Below are 22,674 nucleotides of genomic sequence, written 5' to 3'. Positions count from 1 at the left end.
CACTCAAGTTACCTACTAGGTATATATACGCCCAGGTATGTTCACATCCTCTCAGTGCTCAGCGCTGGAGACAGCCATGCTCATACACTTAACTACATACATACTGGCAGTCAGGAGCTTGTGCATGTACATGGTGACCTGTCTTCTTTTTATAGAAGTACCTTCAGTGGTAGCGAAATGAGAAGGCTAGCTGACATAATTGAGGTAACTGGTATTTCTAGAGATGATTCCTCCTCTCTCATCCACTTGGTACTCTGCACACGTACCCCAGAAGTCCTGGCAATATGCACGATACGAATTACAAGCAGATGTGCAACTAATGCATTGAGAGAACATTTGAAGGAATCACTGGTATCGACATACTCGAAAATGGAAATCTAAAATCAAATTGAAAGTCACAGGCAATACACGCACGTGTGAGACATGGAACATCTGAAAAATGGAGCATGGAATCATGCATGTGTTAACCCTTGGAAAAGAATTCTCAACCAAAAACACATGAAAGGCTGGTTTGATTGATTTCGTCAACTTGAAGCAGCTTGAAATGTAGACGACGTGTCGATCGCCTAAGGTTAATGATTTGGAATCTTAAACATTTCAAGCAAGCTCGCCATGCCTTTCCAATCCTATTATTCGCCTCAATGTAAAATACTTCAAGTTCCTGCCATGAAAGAATCTAGGCACTGCCGTCTTCCTGTGCATCTAGTGCTCTTAGTGCTTCTGCTGCTCCTGGTAACAAGTTCGGTGGATGTGCATTATGAAGAGGGTCTCTCACGGTTCGAACCGTTGAAAGCCCACTCTTCTGATCGAATATGTATATACAATTCTCATGTGGTGGTGGCATCCCTGGCACACGAGCCTCTCCAGTGTATGGGGCACTAGCAGTATAGAGCTTATATCGCAACCAGGGCCCACTGAGTCTAGGAACAACAGCCGCTCCTGGTGGATTGGCAAGTAGACAGATTATTTCATCCCAACTGGTCATGAACTCTCCGTTTTCATCCTTAAAATTGGCCTCTATAAACATAATATCTTCTGGCCTTTGAGTTCCATCGGAATTTGTCACCAAAGCTGCCCCGGCGACTTTGAGAGCTGGAGTACCTGCTGGATGACCCGCATCCTGATGCAGTCTTTGAAGGAGAGCCATGTCTCTCACACGAAGACTCAAATCATCACACCCTGTGTCATCCAGAATTTCGAAATCATGATGAATGTTCATGCCAGGAAGGCGCAATGACCAATCGTGCTAAAAGAGTCGATAATAAGTATGTGAATTTCGCAATTTTCCATTCCATCTACCGTTCTATCCCAACCTGGAAGTTGACTGGTAATCTAAGTTTTATTGACTTACCATTCTGATGAAATCGTTGGGATGTTCAGCGCGCATCAGAGCCTTTTGAGATTTTAACAACTGATTTACCGGCCCAGGTCCATGTATCTGAATTTATTTTGTTAGATATTGTCTTACTCAACCAGAGTCTCGAATTCCACTAACCCCTTCGACCCAAAATGATTTACTCCCTTCGTGTTTCAAATTTATGACGTTGAACTCTTTCATAACAAACGGACGAGGCTCTGAAATCCTCTCTCCCTTAGACCAGTAAGTGACAAGTCCTGGATTCCAGTCTAGTGTCCAATATCTGTATGCTAGCAAGATAGCCTTGGCATTGCAGATCTGCTCAAAGTAGTCTCCATTGGGCTTTTCTAAACCTTCCACGATCTGCTCAAGGGATTTGATCCTTCGGGCAACATTGAGACTGTACCCCTGAAGTCCTTCGAACTCTTCGCTACAAAGAGAAGAGTTTGTCAGTTTGCATATTGAGCAATGAGCAGCCAATTGGATGGGGAACCCACTCTCTTTTTGCTTTGGCGAGTTGAAACTCTTCCTTTTTCCATTCAAAAACGGCTGGCATGATCCCTTCTTGGATCCTCTCGTCACACCTTTTGATCTGAGCATCATAATCCCTGTAGAAACCCGGTACTCTTAGCATCCGGAAACATTATGACTCTCCTCAATTAATCTGGACAGATTTCAACGTACTCTAAATCAAGATCTGGCTCATGATCATTCCATCCTGGAGGTACTCTACCTCGATGTATGATTGGTTTTTCACCGGATTTATGCCACACTTGCTTTTTCCCTCTCTTGACTTCAGGCAATGCCACTTTGCCAACGTAGGAGACTTCCAGATCGAGATCTTCGTACTTCAATTTGGTTTTGACTTTTCTATCCCTCGACTCTTCTTCATCTTTGACGTACGGCGGAGGGCTATCTGGACTTTTATTGTAGGGTGGGGTTGACGCTCGATCCTTGTCATAAGACATGATTCCAGGTGGCGAGTTTGATCTGCTCCGTTTTCTCGAATAATCCTCTTCTCGCGCCATCCTTCTCTTCTTCGATCTATTGGGGGGGCATACTGTTCGTGGGATTGTGAAAATGTTCCAGAAATTTCGTCGGTCTCGGGCTGGATTATCAGAAGGCAATGAAAAGCGTGGACTGTTTCAATCAGTACAAGGTGATCAGCTTCATTTAGATTTTAAATTTGGAGGAATGAGTGAGAGATGCGGACACAAAGCAGGTAGGTTGATGAAGGACCATGGGATAAGACAGAAAGTCCAGAAAATTATTCTTTCAAATTGGCATGAGAAAGAGGTAATCTTTACTGGACTCTCTGGGTCCACGCCCAGCTAATTTTAACAGCCGTATATTCAAAACCTCTGCACAGCTACGAGAAAGAGAGGGGGAAAAAGAAAACTGTATATACCAGCTATCTCTTGGGCCTTTTAGATATCTCTCGCTTTTACTTCAGATATATCTCACTTTTACTTCAAATATATTTTAATTTAGCCGTCTCCTGCTTTAGTCCTATATATAATAAGACCATACCTGGGATTAAAAGGGCTAAGCCTGAGGGTAAGTAAAATGCCCGGTTGGGTAATTATTAGCTGATTTTCATTTTTGATAGAACCAAATCTGCCATGCTAGTATACAAATCAGACTCACCAGGTCAGAATGAGGTATACACCTATCATTGAACATTTGATATTATTATAATAAAGCACCTGGGTAACCAGTGGTGAGCTGGGGTCAAAATTCCTTACAGGAAAATGATGGTTAGCCTTCAAACTTATGGATAGCGCCCGTAGAACTTCAAATGTTAGATCAAACTTGAAAGATGTAACTTATTACCCCTCTACTAGTACTGGTCCATGAAGGAATTTGGTTTAGGAGAGGTTTGAACTTTCAACACAAGAGACATCAATTGATACATGTCTTTGTTCAATTACAAAGGACTCCCATTCCACATATACAGTCGATAGCAACATTTAAATTGCTTTCATGGTTTCTGATCCAAACTCCAAGCAAGAATTTGAATTGAGAAGTTGCCAATGATCTAACATTTGACCATTCCAAGGTTTAAGCCCAACCAGATTTTGTATGTAAAAATAAATGGCAAATTTGTACAGCTGCAAGCATTGAAAGAAGACACATGTAATGTCTTCAACTTTCCAAAAGAGAATACATATTCGTCAACCCCAAAAACCCGGATTGTGGGGTCAGGACTTAGATTCACTTCAGATGGTTCTATGTTTGGAACAAAAGAACTGAAAAAACGGTAGGTTCCTTTTATCTTCGAATATTGGATAAACAAAAGTTTGATCAACAAAGGATATCCTCGCATGTTTCTGCCCAGATGTCAAGCTGACACTGGTACTTTCCAGACACTCAGCTGGTATTCTCATAGAGCTCGTGTCTTTTCCCCCGTTGTTTAATTTCAAGTGATCTATATTCTAAACTCTGCGTTGGTGAGACATACTTAACTGACCTACTATAGCTCTTGATGAAGATTTTGAATCTCAATACTTGAAAATCGATCGAAGCCTCATTGGTGATGCCATGATTAACCATTCAACTTGAATTACTCAATTTGACTCTTTGTTTAATCTAATCCACATGCTCTCAGAAATTAGATCCCCTTTCATATTCTCAGTCTTCTTCAATTGAAGTGCCATTTGCCGCCAATTGATCACACAGATGAAGGGAAATTTGGCTCCACTTGGGGATATCAACATAAGTGGTATTAACAAAGACTTCTGTCGTGGTTATCGCCTTTTCGAAGATGTCTATCTTTTTGTGGCCGATGCTTGTACCATTTGATACCAAGGTGAATGGGACTGCCAATGTACCGTTCGCATCCTGGCTATCGACAATCTTCGCAAAGACCTGATATGAGCGAATCACCTGGCCATCAGATTGATCTTCCATCAAAACAATTCTGTCAATAGCGGTGGGATAACCCAATTCGATACTATATTCACCAGTTTGCGTGGATGAATGTTGCGCGTTTTCTGATATTGAGGTGGCGTAGCATGATTTAATGAAATCACCCAGTTGCTTATACCGAGCGGCATAATTAGCCGGTATGAGACCACTTCGGTCAGGAGTGAGATCAAGTTCAAGGAGACAATTGCGACCGACAGTTTGATGATAAACATCAATCATTTCTTCAATGGACCTCAATGGTTGATCAACACCAAAAAACCAACGGTCGTCAGTTTGGAGAGTTGTATCACACTCGGCTGGGCAAAAGTAGGGGCTCGTAGGGTCACCCCCATCATTTGTGACTCCACTGCAAATATCTTGTTAGACTGGCTCGTACGATTTTGAATTAAAGAAAAATGATTAACGCACGTTGACCAGTTTTCCTCGGGAGCTTGCCCTGTTTCCGTTCCAATCCATCTGACTGTATGCATGTTAGAGATCTCCCTAAATAGCCTCAACAAGATATAAACTGACTTGAGTTTGCAGTTAAGCAAGTTCCATTCGTTTCGCATGCGTTGAAAACCACAGCTTGAGGTTGCGTCTCTTGAAGAAGAGCCTCAACTCTCTCCTGCTGAGAGCTACTGTATCCTCCATCAAACCAGATCTGATATCAAGAAGGTTGAATGTCAGTCTCTGACCAAATGAACGTAGTCATTTTACAATTTTCTTTTTATTCGGGCTCTCACTCGCCTCCGTCAGGTTCCCGTAGTTGCCCCAAAGCTCGCTCAACTGATCGTAGACGATTTGATCATATGTGCTGTTTGTGATATTCACTTGTCCAGCGGCCCAAGCATTCCAACGAACATCAGAGTTTTGTACATTCAAGTAGTTGTTAACCGTCAAACTGTAATAAAATCCATGACCGATACCATATTTCTCGGCGGAATCCACAAAGCTTTGGACCACATTTTCCCCACGCACGGGTGACTGGGCAATCGTATAGTTGTATGGAACAGTTTTGTTATTAATGTCCTGGAATACCACTGTACTGGGCCAAGAAGTGAATCCACAATTGTGCTTTGCAACCAGCGTAGCATACTTTGCGCCTACCGCGATGATCGAATCCATCCATGCGTCAGTATTCAGCAAGGCTGGATCAAAGATCGAGGGATTTGGCACAAAATTCGGCACATTATTGCAGCCATCAATGCTGAGATATGTCGATATATCAAAATGAATGAGGACTCCTATTTCTTTATCTTGGAAGGCAAGCTGTTCCTTTGTTGGTAACGCAATCTTGGATCCATCAATCGGAGAAATGCGGAATTTTGGTTCGATAGTACTCGCTGAGGCGCAAACAGCAGCGAGTCCGCTGATGAGTATGCAAGTAGAGGCTTTCATCTTATGATCATGCACATTTGGAATAAATAATTGAAGTATAGCGTGGCCAACTTTGGAATGTCCTCACAATCCGTGATTCGGATACTCGTTCTTTATGAGCATTTCAATAATCAGGTAAACATTGAATGAGTAGTCAAATATCCAATATGCATCGCTACTCAGCAATGTAACATGACTATTTCCTGCTATTACCGTGACATTTCTAGCTAGGATACAAGCGGGGAAATACCTTAATCATCAGGGATCGACATCATACGGGCCATATTCATATAAGCGTGAAGCGGAGTAAAACAACCACCCCAAATTACCCGATCATCGGGTGAAAAGACAGCATCAATTGGATGGAAGATAAAATGAAAATTTCCCGATCTTTAAAATAATGAGTGTTATTTAATTTCAAGTTCTAGGTAGCATTCTGATCAATGTCTGGTTTGCCAAATGTTGAGCATGTTATCAAGTCTTGCATTTACTAGTAGCACCCTGCCACTTCACTAGGATGAGAGAACGCTTCCCACCTCCAAGGCTTTCAGGTACGGGAATGTGGTCATGGAGCGTACTTGTTTCTGTGAAGTTATTTTTCTCAAAAACCTTCAGGCTTCCCTCGTTCTCAACGAATAGTCCGGCCCTCAAATCGCAAAGATTCATACGGGGCAACCCCCAATCATGAATCAATGAGTGGAGTACACTGGTCATGATCCCACGCCTATGATGCGATGGCGATAAAAAGTCTAAGATGCTTTAGTATTTCTATAGATAAGAGGCTCACGAATGCATATCATGGGGCAACGAACAGCCCAGTCCCCAAACAATATCCTTATCACCTGGCGGGAGTGCGTCATTGCGGGCTCGCGCAGCTTTATTCTCGGCGCTTCCAGGAGGATAATCATAGAAATTATATCGACCAAGAGCAATATCTCCAATAAAGGTGTCTTGCAAGGGATGACCCTCGGTATCATCAGATAATACTTCTCGGATGCAAGCAAAGGGGCATTTATCGAAAAAGACGGGATTGGGTAGATGGCAGGAATCCTGGTTGCACTCCGATCGTAGGGCTTCGACAACGGCACGCCTTCCCTCGGAGTCTATTCCGACCAATTCCTCCCCGTGTTCCGCGAGATAAGGATGTGGGAATGTGAGGAAGGGCCAGACTTCTGGATGGTTCAAAATCTCCACTATAGATGTCACTTCATATTCACATTGGTCCAGTCGATGTGGGGTGATAATGATGTTTGAATGTGGAGGTAACAGGCGTAGATAGGGTTCTTGGGTAGCAGGGTTGAATTGCATTGGCATTTTGTCGGTAAAATAGGAACTTCAAGTTGAAAACTTCCAAGGTGAGTGTTGGAACTGGGAGAAGTGACCTGAACTCAAGCTTGGCAGCCCTGGAGTGTACGCTTAAATTTCAAGTTTGTCAGAACGGAAGTTGCTTCCAAGGTTGAGGAAAGGAGAGAAGAGGGTGGAGTGGAAGGTGATACCTAGTATCTAAAGGGAGAACGAGAGCATTGATCCCAAGTTCTAATAAATATTGAATTTTTGCTACCACTAGGCAGCAGGATGAAGCTCAAATTGCCCTTTTATTTTGTGAAGCCTCATTTGTGTGAGTCATAACACACTTGAACACCACCTGCCAGTAGGCAACATCATTTCAACTTCTCATCCTGCGGCGACCCTTGAGATAAGCCCCTGGCCCCCTCTCTGCGGATTTGTCAACTGCCGGTAATGGATTTAACCCTCCAGACGCCCAGTATGCAGTCCGTGGGTGATATATGTCAACTAATTTATTATTCAAGTTGAATTGAATCTCACTTGCATACGTTCACATGTGCATTAACCACTACGATCGTGTGGCACCTGGGCAAGATCAGTTAGCCATGATGATGCCAGTACGAGTAGTATAGCATCATTACAGCACTTGAGTGATTAAAGATATAAATTTAGATGATAGCAGCGATGTTCACCTGGCAGATCCTAATATTTGAAGTTAACCAGCCCCAGGGCCCGAGACTCAGGCTCAGATGAAAGGGATTCTCATTCCCTAGGTACTAGTAATGCGGAACTCAAGTTCCACTGTATAAATTGGATCTTAAATTTGAAGAACGTACAAGGACTGTTTAATATCAAGTTCAAATTTGATTCAATTGATTCCAGATAAGAGATAAGCGCTTTATTCAGTGCTGCGCGCTCATTGGATGGACTTAGTGGAGATTAAGAAAACTTGAACATTCAGTTGTGAACTTCAGGGGGTTCAATTTCAACTCCGAATTCCGCTGGCATGAAGTTATTGAGAACAAACTTGAACTCAGGAAAAAATTGATGTCAATCATCTGAGAAATCATCAATCCTTAAAAATTTGACAAAGTGGTATCGAATCCACAGGTGTCGTGAACCCAGAATTCAAGGTATTGCATTCTTTGAACTCGGGCCTAAATAAGGACAGAAATGCCTTCAAGTCCCCCGGAAATGTCGCTTTTGCCGACCGGGCTTATGGAGTCCCAATTATCTTTAGTTGATCTCTTGACAGCAATGTTCCCGTCTCCAGGTGAACTTGAAGTACCCGAGAATACCATCCAATATGTAGAAAAACTGAGAGAGTGGTGCCAAGATGAGAGCCCTGTACCCTCTAAAGTCCCCTCGGAGGTCTTCCTTGCTGTCAATATCCCCCTTGCCGAGGGGGAAAAGTCCATCCAAGTCAACATCTCTGTGCCGTTGAAATGCGAGGATCCCGATACACTCATCCAACCCCCATCCCTCGGCTATGTGCTTCGACAGCCGGATTGGATGACTAAAGCCGAAGTAGCCGAAATTGCTACCTCGATGCCTGAAAGTGACGTCCTAGAAGTATTTGAATACATCCAGAGTGAAGCGAATCGTTTCCTAGAAGTGAAGCAGAGTATGGCCAGAGCTGCGGAAAAAGCTGGGTCGCATAGGGAGTCGCGTGGCCAAATGGTGAGAGTGTGGTTCTATTTTCCGTCTCTCTCAACGCGTGAAAAGAGAGACGATATGGTTAATCTCGCTCCTTCATACTCCCTAACAGGCTTTGTACTCGCTGGGAAGCCGGGAGTTCTATGTCTTGAAGGTGGATCAACAGATATCGATTCTTATATGAGTTTTATCAAGACACATTCATGGGGCGATATCCCGAGCCACCAGAAAAAAGTCAGCGAACGATTCAGACAGACAACAGAAATTCAAAGAGTCTTCTCGGGGATGGAGGAAATCACGAACTCATTGGGCGAGCGAGGTGGCCAAAGAGCTAATCGAGGCGACATGCAGGCTTTCGAAGTCTGGCTTGGGAGTAAAGGACTGCAAGAGGCATTCGAGAAAGTTATTTTTTGAACCCAAGCTTGAACTGGGCTGGAAATCATGAAAGTCATTTGATTTGGTGCCTGATAGCCAAGATAGTTGGAATCAGAGCGCTGCGCGTGAGTCATCAAAGTCGAGGCCAGGTGCCCAGGTGGTGTCTACTGGCAGGGGCCATTAGTGATAATGGCCGAAACAATAGAATAACCAAGTTGATCTTGGAACTACATGTATGAGCTGATTTTTTGTTCATTCTGATTTCTTCCAAACGTTGAATAAAGTAGACACTAGTTTCAAGCTACAATGTGATTTGCTTCTGTCGATAAGACCTTGGACATTGAATACTGGTAGAGGTCATTCATTCAGTGATTCAAGAGGCAAAAAAAAACATGCTTGCGTAGGTTAACATTTCAACTAGAGCTCCAGGGAGCTCAAAATGATTTAAGTCTTGAGCGCAAATGCATCTTTCAAATTTCTAACCTTGCAACCTGAAGTTGTACCTCAAGAAAGATTCTCGGCGAAAAAATCACCCAACTTGTTGTATCTGATAAAGTGGAAATATTAGGACGGCTCTCGTGGGTTGGCTTGCCAGCTATGGCCTGAAGATAGAGAAAGGAAATGAAGATCTTCAACTCACCCACGAATATATCCCGCTCGGCTTTCTTCCTGCTCTAAATTGGCCCGGGCGCCCATCCATCCGTGCCACTATTTCGGAGACAAATTGTGTTAGCGAGAGACGTTAAACATGACGATGAATGCCGAATCGGACTGAAACAACGCACCATGCTGGAGTAAGTTTCCACATAACCACCCTTTCCTGTAGCAATAGTCTCGGCATATCCTCCAACCACATCGGCTGGTTCATCCTTGGAAGCTAACACAATGTGAGGAATTGATAAAGCCTTCGCATCAGCCAAATCCATTGCACTAAAAATCAATTAGCAACCAGTTGAAGTTCAGAAAAACTATCCTCGTGTGCGGGTTCTAAACATACCCGGGATGAACTTGGCCAGATGCAGCAAACTCGGTATCAGGCCCAGAGGCTAGGGCAGTCACCTAGAATTCCAGTAAGATCAAAACTGCCATCCAAATTCTATGTTTGAGACAAAATTACCTTTCCACCCCAACATAAACCCAATGCTCCCCATTTGGCCACGGTCGGAAATCGAACTTTGTAGTCCTGGACAGCCTCCACCAAGACCTTCACATTCTCAGGGATATTCGCCTTTGTAGCGAGAAATTCACCCATCCTCTGTTTCTTTTCTTCACTGTCTGGTGGAATAATATCATGAGATAGTGCATCCCCTTGGAAGAAGTCCGGCACCAGCACAACAGCGTTGAGTCGTTGCGCCAGAAGATCTGCACCCTGGATAGTTTGGCTGGCTAACCCGAAGATATCATAGATGTCCACTATGCCAGCAGTGGATTCCTGATTTCCTGTAACGTCTGAAGACAGTTGAGGTTAATACAGGTGCTTCAATTCATGGAACCTTAGAATTTGGAGTTGTATTGACTGACATGTTCTAAGCCCGGCTATTGTTTCGTACTGGCCCTTTGGAGTATATTCCCCTGCGACCACTGGAGGAATGGTACGGCAAGCTTCGCAAGACATTTTGAAATGGTGTTTAAGAACCAAAAATTGATTTTGTTTGTTGATCGGCGAGGTTTTTGCAAAGAGTTATCATCATTATATACTCTCTCACAGTTCCCGGAACCGGCATTGTAAACCGGCGTTGCAGGGCCGCTACTAAGAGCAATACAGGGTCTCACTCCCGGCCTCGGCCCGTCGAGGTGCGGAGAATGGGGAAATGATGAAGAACTTGAACTAACGCATGTGAAGCATGTGAATGTCACTTGATCAAATAACTTATTTTCAACTGTAATCGATGTCAGTTAACTCACCTCATAGCGATAATACCAATAATAGCACATACCTACCTACCTAGGCGCATATATAATGGCTCACCTAATCAATACGACCCACTGCGGAAACCACGTGACCCCCCTCGGATATAGACGGATGAAGCAGAGAAAACCGACTACAGTACACAAACTGATCAGGAGCCCAAGGGCCACACAAGTGCTCAGCTCACAAGTGGAAACTCTCGGATATGGCTGAGGCATCAAATTCCCCAGGCCCCGGTTGGCGCATCCCTAAGGCTTGCCAGGAGTGCCGGAAACGCAAGATCCGGTGCAACGGTTTAAACCCGTAAGATTAATGCAGCTAATTAATTTCAAACAACCATCTAACAATGATCATTCAGCTGCAAGACATGCGAAAGAAGAGAGACCCCTTGTATTTACAGGGATTTCATTCGACATCGCAGAAAGAAACATGAATACGAAGAGACCCGTCGCGAGGGACTGACGCGTCGAACTTCGCCCGACCCGACGCGACCGTCTCGCCAGCGAAGCTCATCGGTGATGAATAATTTTCCTAATAGTGTCTCTGCAACACATATGGCATCGCCGTCATGTCCAATGCAACTTTATTATGGCCCCACATCCCACTTCTCTCTCATGCAACATATTTATCGCGATCTCGTTTCCAGCCCAATGGCACATACAGGCATGTCAAGTGGAGTCGAGGAAGCGGGTGCCGGACTGGAACTATTCAGCTTCCGTCGTATCTTTTTCGGCACGCCAGATCCTCAAGATGCAGGGAAGTCGGCATTGAGTGATCCTTCTGCGATGTTCTTACCGTATGACACAGCTAAATTGTTTCTTTCACGATTCCTATCCACTCTGTATCATATGATGCCCTTTTTCCCGCAGGCATATTTGGAAAGTTGCTTAGAACAGCTTTATCACCCAACTCCCGGCAGTTACCTTGACGTCCTCACCCAAGCTACGATTCTGCTCGCTATGGCGACTGCATCTTTGGGTACGGAATTCTTTACATGGGGTGATATCTTATATGAACGTGTCAAGTCAATGCTTACTTCCTATGATGACGTCGTCAATATCCAAACCGTTCAGGTTTCGTTGCTTTTGATAAGTCCCTCAATCCTTGATTTGCATTGGGCTTTACTAACAAGACATCTGGATATACGCCAATTACCAGAACGAACAGGGCCGACCGAATTCTGCATTTCTCCATCTTGGGACTGCCTCTCGCAAAGCGCTCGCGGCAGGTTTGCATAAGGATGTTCCCTATGGCGGAGAAGACCAAACGCCAGAGAAAGTCGAGGCACGGCGAGTAACATTCTGGTCTCTCTACGTTTTCGAAACGTATGTACCGTCTTCTTTTCCATTTCTTTGCCCTTCCCATCTTAATCAGACTTTTAGGTGGTTTTGCTTTCATACCGGCCGTCCTAGCTCGTTATCCTTGAAGGATGTCGCGATCGAGTATACGCAAGACCCATTCATAAGAGTATTTGTTCATCTATGCCAATCTATCTCTCGTTCTGCAGATGAGATATATGGCCAACACCACGAATCTCTGCTTCATATGTGGCGCGTGGCAAGATCAATTAACAATGACCTTCGCGACCACGAAAAATTCTCTCGACAGAGTCTTGGATTCGGGGACGCTGATGTTCATACGGGACCCCTTGGTGTTCGTCAAACGATCTTTACCACTCGTATGGTCCCTCAATCCACACAGTATGTGATGTCATGGCTAAACTCTCCTAGTGTATTACCACACCCAACTTCTTACATTCCGGCCTTTTTTGATCTTTCGCGGTCATCTTCAACGGGAAAGAAAAATGGCAGCTCGACAAGGCAGCGATTCAACATCACGTCGTCCGACAGAAATTCCACCCTGGTTGAATGAAGCATGCAATTATGTTTTGAATGCCGCACGAAAGACAATACATCACTTGAGCGAAGCGTCTCGTATCAACGATCTTGTCAGGGTATCAAGAAATCACATAATTCCCCTGATACCTACATAGGCTAATGACGCACATTCTAGCAACTACGGTATCACGGATATTTCATAGGCAGTTCCGCTTTCACCTTGATATATGAATTAGTCCATGACACCGATTCCGCACCTTCTCATCTACCCTGGGTCTATGCTTCTTTGCAAACAATGTCAACGATGAGACAAGGCGACCCTATTGCAAGCTCTATATCTGCTATTCAGACAACATTGCGGAAAATTAATCCATCATATGAATGGTCGTCTCCCCAAAATAGGGATGGCGATCCATTATCTGCTGGGGAACGTCCATACCTCGGTCAACCTCACGCTATTTTGAACAGCTTACAAGCACCTGGTGGATCTAGTCTTCCGAATGATTCTGTAAGGAATATTCCATCTGATTCGTCAACTTCTCAATGGCAATTCCCACCAATCGAAGGACCCGAAACTGGTCGATCTGGCGCATCGAACGAAGACCTGCTTGATTTCACTCAGACGGACATGGGATGGGATTTTGACTTTTCTACCATGGATCTTGAGTCTTTCTTTTCTGTCTATCAGTCTGCGGATCCTTTGTTTCCACAGGGTAGCGGATTTGCATGATATAATGATAAAAATGTGGTCCTCTCAACCTCAGTCTCCCACGCGTGAATGGCATATTTAAAATTCTTTCTTCCGTCAACAGCCTACACACAGGGAAGAGTGGTTTACCTTTGGCGATTGTGTTCAAGTTCAAGGTTCCTGCTTGGAGACTGCGAGTCACTGACGGCATTCCGGATGTTTCATGTAACTAAGCATACATATTCCCGGGACTAATCACGCACGCTATGCCGTTTTAATTTCCATAATCGCATAATTAATCCGAATATTCAGAGATTCCGCTGATCGACACAGATCGAAAAAGATCCATAATCATATATCCGAGGACTGCAAACGCGTACAAAAATCCAGGGTTCCATGGGAGCTCTAGAAGTCCAGGGTGGGTCACTGAGAAAACCACCATTTAGCATTGGCTAACCTCCTGAATTCATAAATCCGGTGTCAAGATGGTATATTTCCGTGATCCGACGACCCACAGTTCGATACTACGAATGGCTGTGATTCATTCGGTCAATTTCATATTGATAGTGGAAACCCGCTGAGATCCACTATTCGGGGCTTCGGATATAGCAACATAGACCAATTCTGCAGTTTCCCAATATAAGAGCGAGCAATAGTACAAATGAAGATCCACGGTTTTTGGAATCAGTGTCGCTTCATCTATAGAGTATCACTCTTTGGATCAAACTGGTTGGAACTAAGGAGTGAACCTGGGTTCTCAGCCCGTCACAAGATATATCAACGTCATGATGGACTCGGACACACCTTCATCAGGCACTGCCACGCCAGTGGATGTTGAGGACAACAGAGAAGAAATTCGAAAAAGGCTCACAGTCACTTTTCGTGATCTGAATGTCCGAGTGACAGCTCCTGATGCTGCATTAGGTAGCACTCTATGGTCGGATGTCGATCCTCGTCAGCTTTCGGGCTTGTTTAAACGGAGCACAAGTTCCAAACGAGTGAGATTCGACCCACTATTGTACCGGAGCCGTTCTGTACTAACCACTGGCTGGCCGTTTAGACAATTTTGAAGGATGTATTTGGTCAAGTGAAACCGGGCGAAATGGTAAGTCTAGATCAACTTCATGGTCGATCAAGACTAATGAATCCAAGCTTCTGGTATTGGGTCGTCCAGGATCTGGATGTACCTCACTTCTGCGAGTTCTCTCAAATGATCGTGCGTCTTTTGACGAAATCAGTGGAGAGACAAGATATGGAAGCATGGATCATAAAGCTGCGCGACAATTCCGTCAGCAAATCATGTTCAACAATGAAGGTAAGTCGCAGTCAATCGGTTCGACAATGAGATGAATACTAATTAATCTCCTTGTAGATGATCTGCACTTCCCTACACTCACGGTGAACCGGACTATGAAATTCGCCTTGCGCAATAAGATTCCCAACGAACGTCCTGAGGAATTGAGCAATCGGAACGACTTTGTGCAGGAAAAAAGAAATACCATCCTCAACTCTCTTGGTATCGGTCATACAAAGAAGACACTGGTTGGAAATGAATTTATTCGTGGAGTCTCTGGAGGTGAACGTAAGCGCGTTTCACTTGCTGAGGTCATGGCAGGACAGAGTCCAGTTCAGATGTGGGATAATCCAACTCGTGGTCTCGACTCCAAAGCAGCGGTGGAATTTGCTCGGTTGCTACGACGTGAAGCGGATGAGAATGACAAAACCATCATCACTACCACCTACCAAGCCGGTAATGGAATCTACGATCAATTCGACAAAGTTCTTGTTCTTGCCGATGGACGAGTCATCTACTATGGTCCCCGGGCACTAGCCAAAAGCTACTTTGAAGATCTGGGATTCATATGTCCAAAGGGTGCAAATATCGCTGATTATTTGACCTCAGTCACTGTCCTGACAGAACGCATCGTTCGTCCCGGTTGGGAAGAAACGGTGCCTAATACAGCAGAGGATTTTGAAGCCAGATATCAGGCCAGCTCGATTTGCAACGAACAGCGTGATTCCATTCAATCACCTGAAAAGCTCACCTACGAGACTGAGGACCTGAAGGTCGCTGTATCAAGTGAAAAGAAGAAGCAGCATCTTCCCCGCCAACAAAGCGTGTATACCGCTGGTATTTGGAGTCAAATCTGTGCCTGTACTCTACGTCAATTCCAAATCATATGGGGAGACAAATTTTCCCTTATTGTCAGGGTCTGCTCAGCTATTCTTCAAGCACTGGTCTGCGGTTCGCTCTTCTACAACCTTGCAGATGACAGCTCATCGATTTTCCTGCGACCTGGCGCGCTTTTCTTCCCAGTATTGTACTTTCTTCTTGAGTCTATGTCGGAGACTACAGGCTCATTCATGGGTCGTCCTATTCTTGCCCGTCAGAAACGTTTTGGATTTTACCGACCGACCGCATTCTGCATTGCAAGTGCTATTACAGATATCCCGATCGTCATGGTACAAGTTACCTGCTTTTCCTTGATTCTCTACTTCATGGCCGCATTGCAGATGGATGCCGGGCGTTTCTTCACCTACTGGATCATCATTATAGTGCAAAACCTGTGTTTTATTCAGCTTTTCCGCACAGTGGGTGCTGTGTGTCAGAAGTTTGGAAATGCATCCAAGATTTCCGGCTTGCTTTCGACAGTTTTCTTTGTTTATGGTGGCTACCTAATCCCCTTCCACAAGATGCATGTTTGGTTCCGCTGGATCTTCTATCTCAACCCAGGTGCCTACTCATTTGAGGCGCTCATGGCAAATGAGTTTGTCGGTCGCGAATTCAAATGTGTTGAGCCAGATTATATTCCATACGGAGACAGCTATCCCAGCTCGGCATCCCCGTACCGAGGATGCTCTGTTCTGGGCAGCAAGAACGGTATAATTAGTGGAGAGGACTACATTCGCGAGCAGTATGACTACTCGTTCCACCATATCTGGCGAAGCTTCGGTATTTTGATCGGCTTCTGGATATTTTTCATTGTTACTACCTCCCTCGGATTTGAGTTACGAAACAGCCAGAGTGGCTCATCTGTGCTCTTGTACAAGCGCGGCAGTGAGAAGAGAAACAAGGGTGATGAGGAGAAATCCACTGCGCTGAAGCAATCAGTCGACGCTACTGCTCTGTCCAGCTCAAGGAAGCAGTCCACATTTACTTGGAATAATCTTGATTACCATGTCCCATTCCATGGCGAGAAGAAGCAACTGTTAAACAAGGTGTTTGGCTTTGTGAAGCCAGGAAGCTTGGTCGCTTTGATGGGTGCCTCTGGAGCTGGAAAAACAACGTAAGTTCCAGATTTCATGCTTATTATACACGTATTTCTTACTGACCAATTCACCCACAGACTACTGGATGTTCTTGCCCAGCGCAAGGACTCAGGTGAGATTTACGGATCAATTCTCATTGATGGTCGTCCTCAAGGAATCAGTTTCCAGCGAACAACCGGATACTGCGAACAGCTTGATGTTCATGAAAAGTCAGCGACAGTCAAGGAAGCACTCGTCTTTTCAGCTCTTCTGCGTCAGCCATCCACTGTTTCAGAGGAAGAAAAACTTGCATACGTGGATCACATCATCACTCTTCTAGAACTTGATGACATCTCTGATGCTCTGATCGGAGGTAAGACTGGCACCACACCGGCAATCTCTGCTCTTCTCTCCATTGTACCATATATGTTCGATTCACTAACGGACCACAGTACCTGGAGCCGGACTCAGTATCGAGCAGCGTAAGCGTGTGACCCTGGGTGTTGAGTTGGTAGCAAAACCCTCATTACTGTTCTTGGATGAGCCTACATCAGGACTTGATGGTCAAAGCGCGTTTAACATTGTGCGTTTCCTCCGCAAACTTGTTGATGGTGGACAGGCTGTGTTGGTAAGTAAGCCAGACTTCGAATCAATATTTCTCATGCTGATCAGCTTTAGTGTACAATTCATCAACCTTCCGCCGTCCTTTTCGACGCGTTTGATGGCCTGTTGCTTCTCGCCAAGGGCGGTCGGATGACCTATTTCGGTGAAAGTAAGTCTGAGTCATATGTAAACTTGATCTACGCATTCTAATCCCTATTTCTAGCTGGAAACGAGTCAAAGAAAATTCTGGACTATTTCGCTCGCAATGGTGCACCCTGTCCACCAGATGCTAACCCAGCGGAGCACATCATTGAAGTTGTCCAGGGCAGCGCAACGCAAAACACTGATTGGGTCGAGGTTTGGAGTCAATCTGATGAGCGCAAACGTGCCTTGGAAGAGCTCGAAGCCCTCAATGCAGCTGGTCTAGCCGATCCTGACTATGTAGAAGATACCGCAAACTTTGCGACTTCGCACTGGTACCAGTTCAAATTGGTATCCAAACGTCTCACTATACAAATTTGGCGCTCTCCAGTATGTCTCCTTGTTAAGAAAAGACTTCAGAAGCACGGATGCTGACTATTTCCAGGATTACATGTGGAACAAGATCGTCCTTCATATCTTTGCTGCTCTCTTCAGTGGATTCACTTTCTGGAAGGTCGGAGATGGATCATTCTCCCTCCAGCTAAGACTTTTCGCCATCTTCAATTTCATTTTCGTCGCTCCCGGATGTATCAATCAAATGCAGCCTTTCTTCCTGCAGAACCGAGATATCTTTGAGACTCGTGAAAAGAAGGTTCGGCTTCATTTAGGCGTATTTGATTTTCTGTTACTGACCACTTTATCTTCTTTCAGTCAAAAACCTACCATTGGATTGCATTTATTGGCGCTCAAGCAGTAACTGAGATTCCATACCTCATTATCTGTGCCACTCTTTACTTCCTGTGCTTCTACTACACAGCCGGTTTTCCAGTTGTGTCCCGGATCGCGGGCCAGTTCTACCTCCAGATGATCTGTGAGTATTAATCTGTCTTACCTTGATTTTGTCACCCTGACTCATCCGAATGAATAGTCTACGAGCTCCTCTATACTTCTATCGGTCAAGCGATCGCAGCCTACGCACCCAACGAGTACTTCGCCGCTGTGATGAATCCAGTATTGATTGGAGCTGGTCTGGTCAGTTTTGCCGGAGTTGTCGTTCCTTACAGTCAGATGCAAGCATTCTGGAGATACTGGATCTACTACCTGGATCCTTTCAACTACCTTGTCGGTGGTCTTCTGGGTGAAGTTCTTTGGGATGTCAAGGTTAAGTGTGAGCCTTCTGAGTACATCAAATTCAGTGCCCCATCCGGTCAGACCTGTGGTCAATATATGGCCGACTTCCTTTCGTCGCAAGCCGGTTATCTATTGGACTCAAACGCGACCGAAACATGTTCCTTCTGCCAATACTCCACTGGAGCGGACTATGCGAAGACCTTCAATATTAAGGAAAAGTACTATGCTTGGAGAGATGTAAGTTCACAGAGGCCCTGGGTTTTATATTCGAAAAGAAAGTGACTAACCTCTTTTATAGACTGGAATTACAGCTTTGTTCTGTATCTCATCTTATGCTGTGGTGTTCCTGATGATGAAGCTTCGAAGTAAGAAGACTAAGAGCGCCCGATCTGAATAGATGTGCCAGCTTCTTGCTGCTTCCATCTCTACCTGAGTTTCTCTCCTCTCCTTTTCACGGGTCTTTTTCATCAATCCTCTCTTCAGGGTCCGGCATGACAGAAAAGACTCATACTGCTGTCCCCTTACTCCCGATCTCATTCGTTTTTCCGCTTTTCATTCTTCGGTATATAATTTCTTATCCCTTGCCTGTACACTCTACATGGAGACACTTTTTGTCACCCTTGCATTTTCGATGCTTATTTTCCTTCCTCCACCCCCGCTACAACTTGAACAAACATCCAACACAGTACACATAATATAGAGTTTTGACAATATAGATTTCTTTGATTTATTTGAATGGTGGGAAATTCAAGTTATACATGAATAGATTACGTCCGTGTATAGCGTGAATTAGATCTAGAGGTCCATACTAATGTTTTCATTGCACATGTGACAGGTTCAAGCCCGAGTTATGGAAAGATATAATCAATAGATTTATCCAAACTTTAATGCAGCCAATCCCTCAGTGCACCTCCATTGCCAAGCTCTTAGAAACTGGCATTATCCAGGTTGGTATCAAAGTGCGCATCGATGAAAGGCACAATAGCGCTTCCAAAATCAGTGGTATCCAGAGCCTCCTGTGCAACTGTTGGGAGGGATTCCCAAGCGATAAGAGGCTGAGTACCACCCACAGTACTTGTCAGGCCACAGGAGTGATCAAGAGGCCAGATGCTTTCATAATCAATCAATGGCGCAGTGCCATCCAGTGTGAATCCATCAGTACTACAGTCCCAGTTTCCATGAGCAGAAGGGCAGACAGCAACAATGTTGTCAGCTGTTGTGCTGGTGGAGTCGGAAAGCCAGACAATCGCACCCTCCCAGTCATGACGATGGCCGAGACCGTCAGATGGCTCATCCTTTGGCATATACCAAGCGTACATCAGTGCATAGTAATCGCCAGAGCTGTTGCCGCGAACATAAATCTGGCCTGTGCTGCTGCTGCAGTCGCCATCGGAAGATCCTGTAACGGCGAGACCAGCACTGCTGATGTTAGGATGAGGTTTAAACTGTTGAGAGACTTGAGTCGGAAGACTTACTTTGTATCACCCTCCGCATCAACGGCTGGGAAAGGAACACATCCATTGACCACATACAGATAAGGCTGGTAGGCGAGATAGACATCACCCACAGTTCCGGAAGGAACAGTTTGAGCGAATCCCACAATTTCGTCAGAGGCAATGGTTCCTCGGCTTGTCAATGGGCTGGCGGTGGCCAATGTAGCTAAGTAGCTGAATGCTGCCAACTTGAGGCCCCCAGAAAGGGTACTGACGGAAACCATGATGAAGTGTTTGATTTCCAATGATCGGAGATGATTTTGGAAATGTTTGATGTATTATTTTCAATATTGTCTGGCCGGTCGGTCGCTTTATAAGATTTGTTTTCCGCTATCAGCCCAAGACTAGATCAATGTGAATTGATACCTAAGCACCTGGATACCTCTGAACTTCAGGGGGACCTCGGGAAGATCACTAGCTCCGGGGTCGGGATCTCAGGCTGCCAACACGGACTAGAAAACGGGCTTTCAACCTAAAGGAGAATGATCGCCGATATGAAACTCCACTTGGCTATAAAAGTGGCTGCAGGTGTTGATCCTCGTGGTCTGTGAAGAAAGGTTGATTCGCTTTGGTGGTTCTTCATGACCTGTTAATTTTTACTACAACCCTCGTTAACAACATGAAACTATCATGCGGTGAGCTATTGCTTCATACTAACATGCTTGGTAAACCTTGAATGTCACTATCAATCCTGATCAGAATAACCGATGCTACACCGGAAGTATTATCATCTACAAGTTCAGCTTACTAGCATTCGGTCATAGCCCGTGGGCCTACACATGCATTAGGCGTTTCAAGTTCAACTCAAAGTTCTGACATCGGATTTATGATTTGATTCAATTTCTTGTTCTGGGCAAATGATTTTGTTTGAATTTGAATACTAGTATGCGACTATGGAAAACTATAGACCACCATTGGTGGAATTATTCATTTGTCGGCATACCAATGGCCCACAGGATGTGAATAAACACTATTTACATTGAGGCTATCCAAATTACATGCAGGAGAGAATTCCGCTAAGCTTGTCCAGGACAACAGCTTGCATGGTGGCATTAGCGTCGGACTTGTTGCTTGCCAGACCGACAGAAATGCTTGCATAACACTCAGAGTCGAGATCAGCGGCCAGAGAGACCTCCAGCTCACTGGGCAGACGGTCGCTACCGCAGGTTGTCACATCATCGGGGGTGATGAGAGGGACAGCGGTGTAGATGCGAGAGAAGATAAACTTGAAGTCACCGACAGTGTTACACTTCGAGTCAGAGACTGCGGGGAAGTTCACATTGAGCCAGATGTTATTTGGCAGGTAAGGTGTACCGGAAGCAATCAAGGTATCGGTAACGTTGACAGCAAGGTCAGCGTAGATTTGGCTGTAGAGCGGGTAGGTCGACGAAGCATTCCAGGCAGTTTGAGAGCCGGTGTCACCGGAGAATGCGATGGCAGGAATGCCAGCATCGTACGCAGCATAAGTAGCCGCACCGGCAGTTCCAGAGAGCAAGACCTCCAATCCGATGTTGTTACCAACCTGTAGCATTTTAATTAGCATGAGCGTCTAAAAAAGTGATAATTCCGGGTGCGCTCTCACATTGGGGCCTGTAACTGCGAGATCAGGGGCGGCTCCATCGAAGTAAGTAGGACCAATAGAGTTGATACCGTACTTCATGGAAGTCGCTGGGTAGGAGTTCACATAGTTGAGACGAGGCTCAGACGCATTGTTACCAATGGCAGGGCTTCCCGATGGACAACTGTTAAACTCGCAGGCCTCAGTGAGAACAGTAGGTGTTCCTTGGTCAGAACCTAGAATGAAGCACAATCAGTAACTCGGTAGGCTGATATTTCTCTAGACTTTGACAAACCTGTTCCACTTTCATCCTCAGCTGGAGCAGAAACAACAGTTGTGTGTCCTGCGGTATTCAGAGCGTCGTACAAGGCACGAATGTTAACCTCGGCCCAACCATCATCGTTGGATGAGATAATATTGATAGCGTTGATTGGGCTAGCCAGGAGCAGAGAGGCCGCAATGGCGGTTCCAGTGTTAAGTCTCATGGTTGACTGTTTGGAGTAATAGAAAACTTGACTTCAAATATTCTGATATAATTAAAAGGTGACTTAGCCTTATATAGTCTTTATATGCCGTCAGTTCCAAGTTTGGTAATATCCGATATGCACAACGGAGCTTCACTGCTAGTCAGCGGGATTAAAGCTGCCCAGCTGATTATTTCTCATGCAATATGACGATCTTGACTTCTTTCGTCATGTAACACTCAGGGGCAAGTTAAGCGATCCACGTGAAAAATGGGGGAAACTGAATTCCGACCGGGATAGAAAATCTGATCATATATGGATCACGCTAAGAGGAACACATTTTAACCAACAGGGATCACAGATTGACCCCATGTGGTTGATCATGACGACTGCCGTGGAAGCTCCACCTCGGGGTGGCTTTGTACCCACATTAACATAGCTGGGCGTACATTGTCTTCACAGGTTCAAGGTTGGATTCTGCAGGTACAACAAAAACAAGGTTATGTATGACTTGGAATCATTAATCTATAGGAAACCCGCATGCTCAATTGTATGTATTACACTGGCAGAGCCTAATCGATTGCTGCATAGTCATGTTTCCAATACTACTGCCTACTCCAATTTACATTGCTAAATTC

The 22,674-nt window shown here is 44.9% G+C and overlaps 9 protein-coding genes across 9 annotated transcripts; 3 read left to right on the top strand and 6 right to left on the bottom strand.

Annotated features, from left to right (window-relative positions):
• Positions 1-676: 676 nt before the first annotated feature.
• N7483_012787 (uncharacterized protein) lies at positions 677-2,325 on the bottom strand (the record flags this gene model as incomplete). The annotated part of the gene is made up of 5 exons (XM_057096214.1): positions 677-1,246; positions 1,352-1,438; positions 1,496-1,787; positions 1,855-1,965; positions 2,042-2,325. The coding sequence occupies 5 exons, from the start codon at positions 2,323-2,325 to the stop codon at positions 677-679; spliced, it is 1,344 nt and encodes a 447-aa protein (XP_056942185.1).
• A 1,663-nt stretch (positions 2,326-3,988) lies between these two features.
• On the bottom strand, positions 3,989-5,665 carry N7483_012786 (Glycoside hydrolase family 29; the record flags this gene model as incomplete). Its single annotated transcript, XM_057096213.1, has 4 exons — positions 3,989-4,631; positions 4,694-4,745; positions 4,799-4,928; positions 4,985-5,665. 4 exons carry the CDS (start codon positions 5,663-5,665, stop codon positions 3,989-3,991), a joined length of 1,506 nt encoding a protein of 501 aa, XP_056942184.1.
• A 762-nt stretch (positions 5,666-6,427) lies between these two features.
• Positions 6,428-6,958, bottom strand: N7483_012785 (uncharacterized protein; the record flags this gene model as incomplete). The annotated part of the gene is made up of 1 exon (XM_057096212.1): positions 6,428-6,958. The coding sequence occupies one exon, from the start codon at positions 6,956-6,958 to the stop codon at positions 6,428-6,430; it is 531 nt and encodes a 176-aa protein (XP_056942183.1).
• Positions 6,959-8,125: 1,167 nt separating this feature from the next.
• Positions 8,126-9,001, top strand: N7483_012784 (DUF1115 domain protein; the record flags this gene model as incomplete). The annotated part of the gene is made up of 1 exon (XM_057096211.1): positions 8,126-9,001. The coding sequence occupies one exon, from the start codon at positions 8,126-8,128 to the stop codon at positions 8,999-9,001; it is 876 nt and encodes a 291-aa protein (XP_056942182.1).
• A 465-nt stretch (positions 9,002-9,466) lies between these two features.
• On the bottom strand, positions 9,467-10,577 carry N7483_012783 (uncharacterized protein; the record flags this gene model as incomplete). The annotated part of the gene is made up of 6 exons (XM_057096210.1): positions 9,467-9,509; positions 9,603-9,670; positions 9,748-9,892; positions 9,960-10,021; positions 10,080-10,411; positions 10,484-10,577. The coding sequence occupies 6 exons, from the start codon at positions 10,575-10,577 to the stop codon at positions 9,467-9,469; spliced, it is 744 nt and encodes a 247-aa protein (XP_056942181.1).
• A 499-nt stretch (positions 10,578-11,076) lies between these two features.
• Positions 11,077-13,439, top strand: N7483_012782 (Zn(II)2Cys6 transcription factor; the record flags this gene model as incomplete). The annotated part of the gene is made up of 6 exons (XM_057096209.1): positions 11,077-11,174; positions 11,230-11,963; positions 12,004-12,196; positions 12,254-12,549; positions 12,602-12,825; positions 12,885-13,439. The coding sequence occupies 6 exons, from the start codon at positions 11,077-11,079 to the stop codon at positions 13,437-13,439; spliced, it is 2,100 nt and encodes a 699-aa protein (XP_056942180.1).
• A 719-nt stretch (positions 13,440-14,158) lies between these two features.
• N7483_012781 (putative ABC multidrug transporter) lies at positions 14,159-18,918 on the top strand (the record flags this gene model as incomplete). The annotated part of the gene is made up of 12 exons (XM_057096208.1): positions 14,159-14,395; positions 14,458-14,502; positions 14,550-14,712; positions 14,770-16,684; positions 16,745-17,019; positions 17,099-17,274; positions 17,325-17,418; positions 17,473-17,780; positions 17,836-18,042; positions 18,102-18,261; positions 18,319-18,758; positions 18,820-18,918. Coding segments are annotated over 12 exons (4,119 nt in total), but the record flags the coding sequence as incomplete, so codon positions are not given.
• A 529-nt stretch (positions 18,919-19,447) lies between these two features.
• On the bottom strand, positions 19,448-20,238 carry N7483_012780 (NPP1 family protein; the record flags this gene model as incomplete). The annotated part of the gene is made up of 2 exons (XM_057096207.1): positions 19,448-19,940; positions 19,997-20,238. The coding sequence occupies 2 exons, from the start codon at positions 20,236-20,238 to the stop codon at positions 19,448-19,450; spliced, it is 735 nt and encodes a 244-aa protein (XP_056942178.1).
• A 770-nt stretch (positions 20,239-21,008) lies between these two features.
• Positions 21,009-22,057, bottom strand: N7483_012779 (acid phosphatase precursor; the record flags this gene model as incomplete). Its single annotated transcript, XM_057096206.1, has 3 exons — positions 21,009-21,536; positions 21,597-21,808; positions 21,868-22,057. The coding sequence occupies 3 exons, from the start codon at positions 22,055-22,057 to the stop codon at positions 21,009-21,011; spliced, it is 930 nt and encodes a 309-aa protein (XP_056942177.1).
• Positions 22,058-22,674: the final 617 nt, after the last annotated feature.

This window comes from Penicillium malachiteum (assembly GCF_028827825.1).
Source record: "Penicillium malachiteum strain IBT 17515 chromosome Unknown utg000005l:1.0-9002435.0:326005.0-9005861.0, whole genome shotgun sequence".
NCBI classification, from domain to species: Eukaryota; Fungi; Ascomycota; class Eurotiomycetes; order Eurotiales; family Aspergillaceae; genus Penicillium; species Penicillium malachiteum.
Note: the sequence above shows the minus strand (reverse complement) of the source record. Positions and strands in the feature narration are given on the sequence as shown.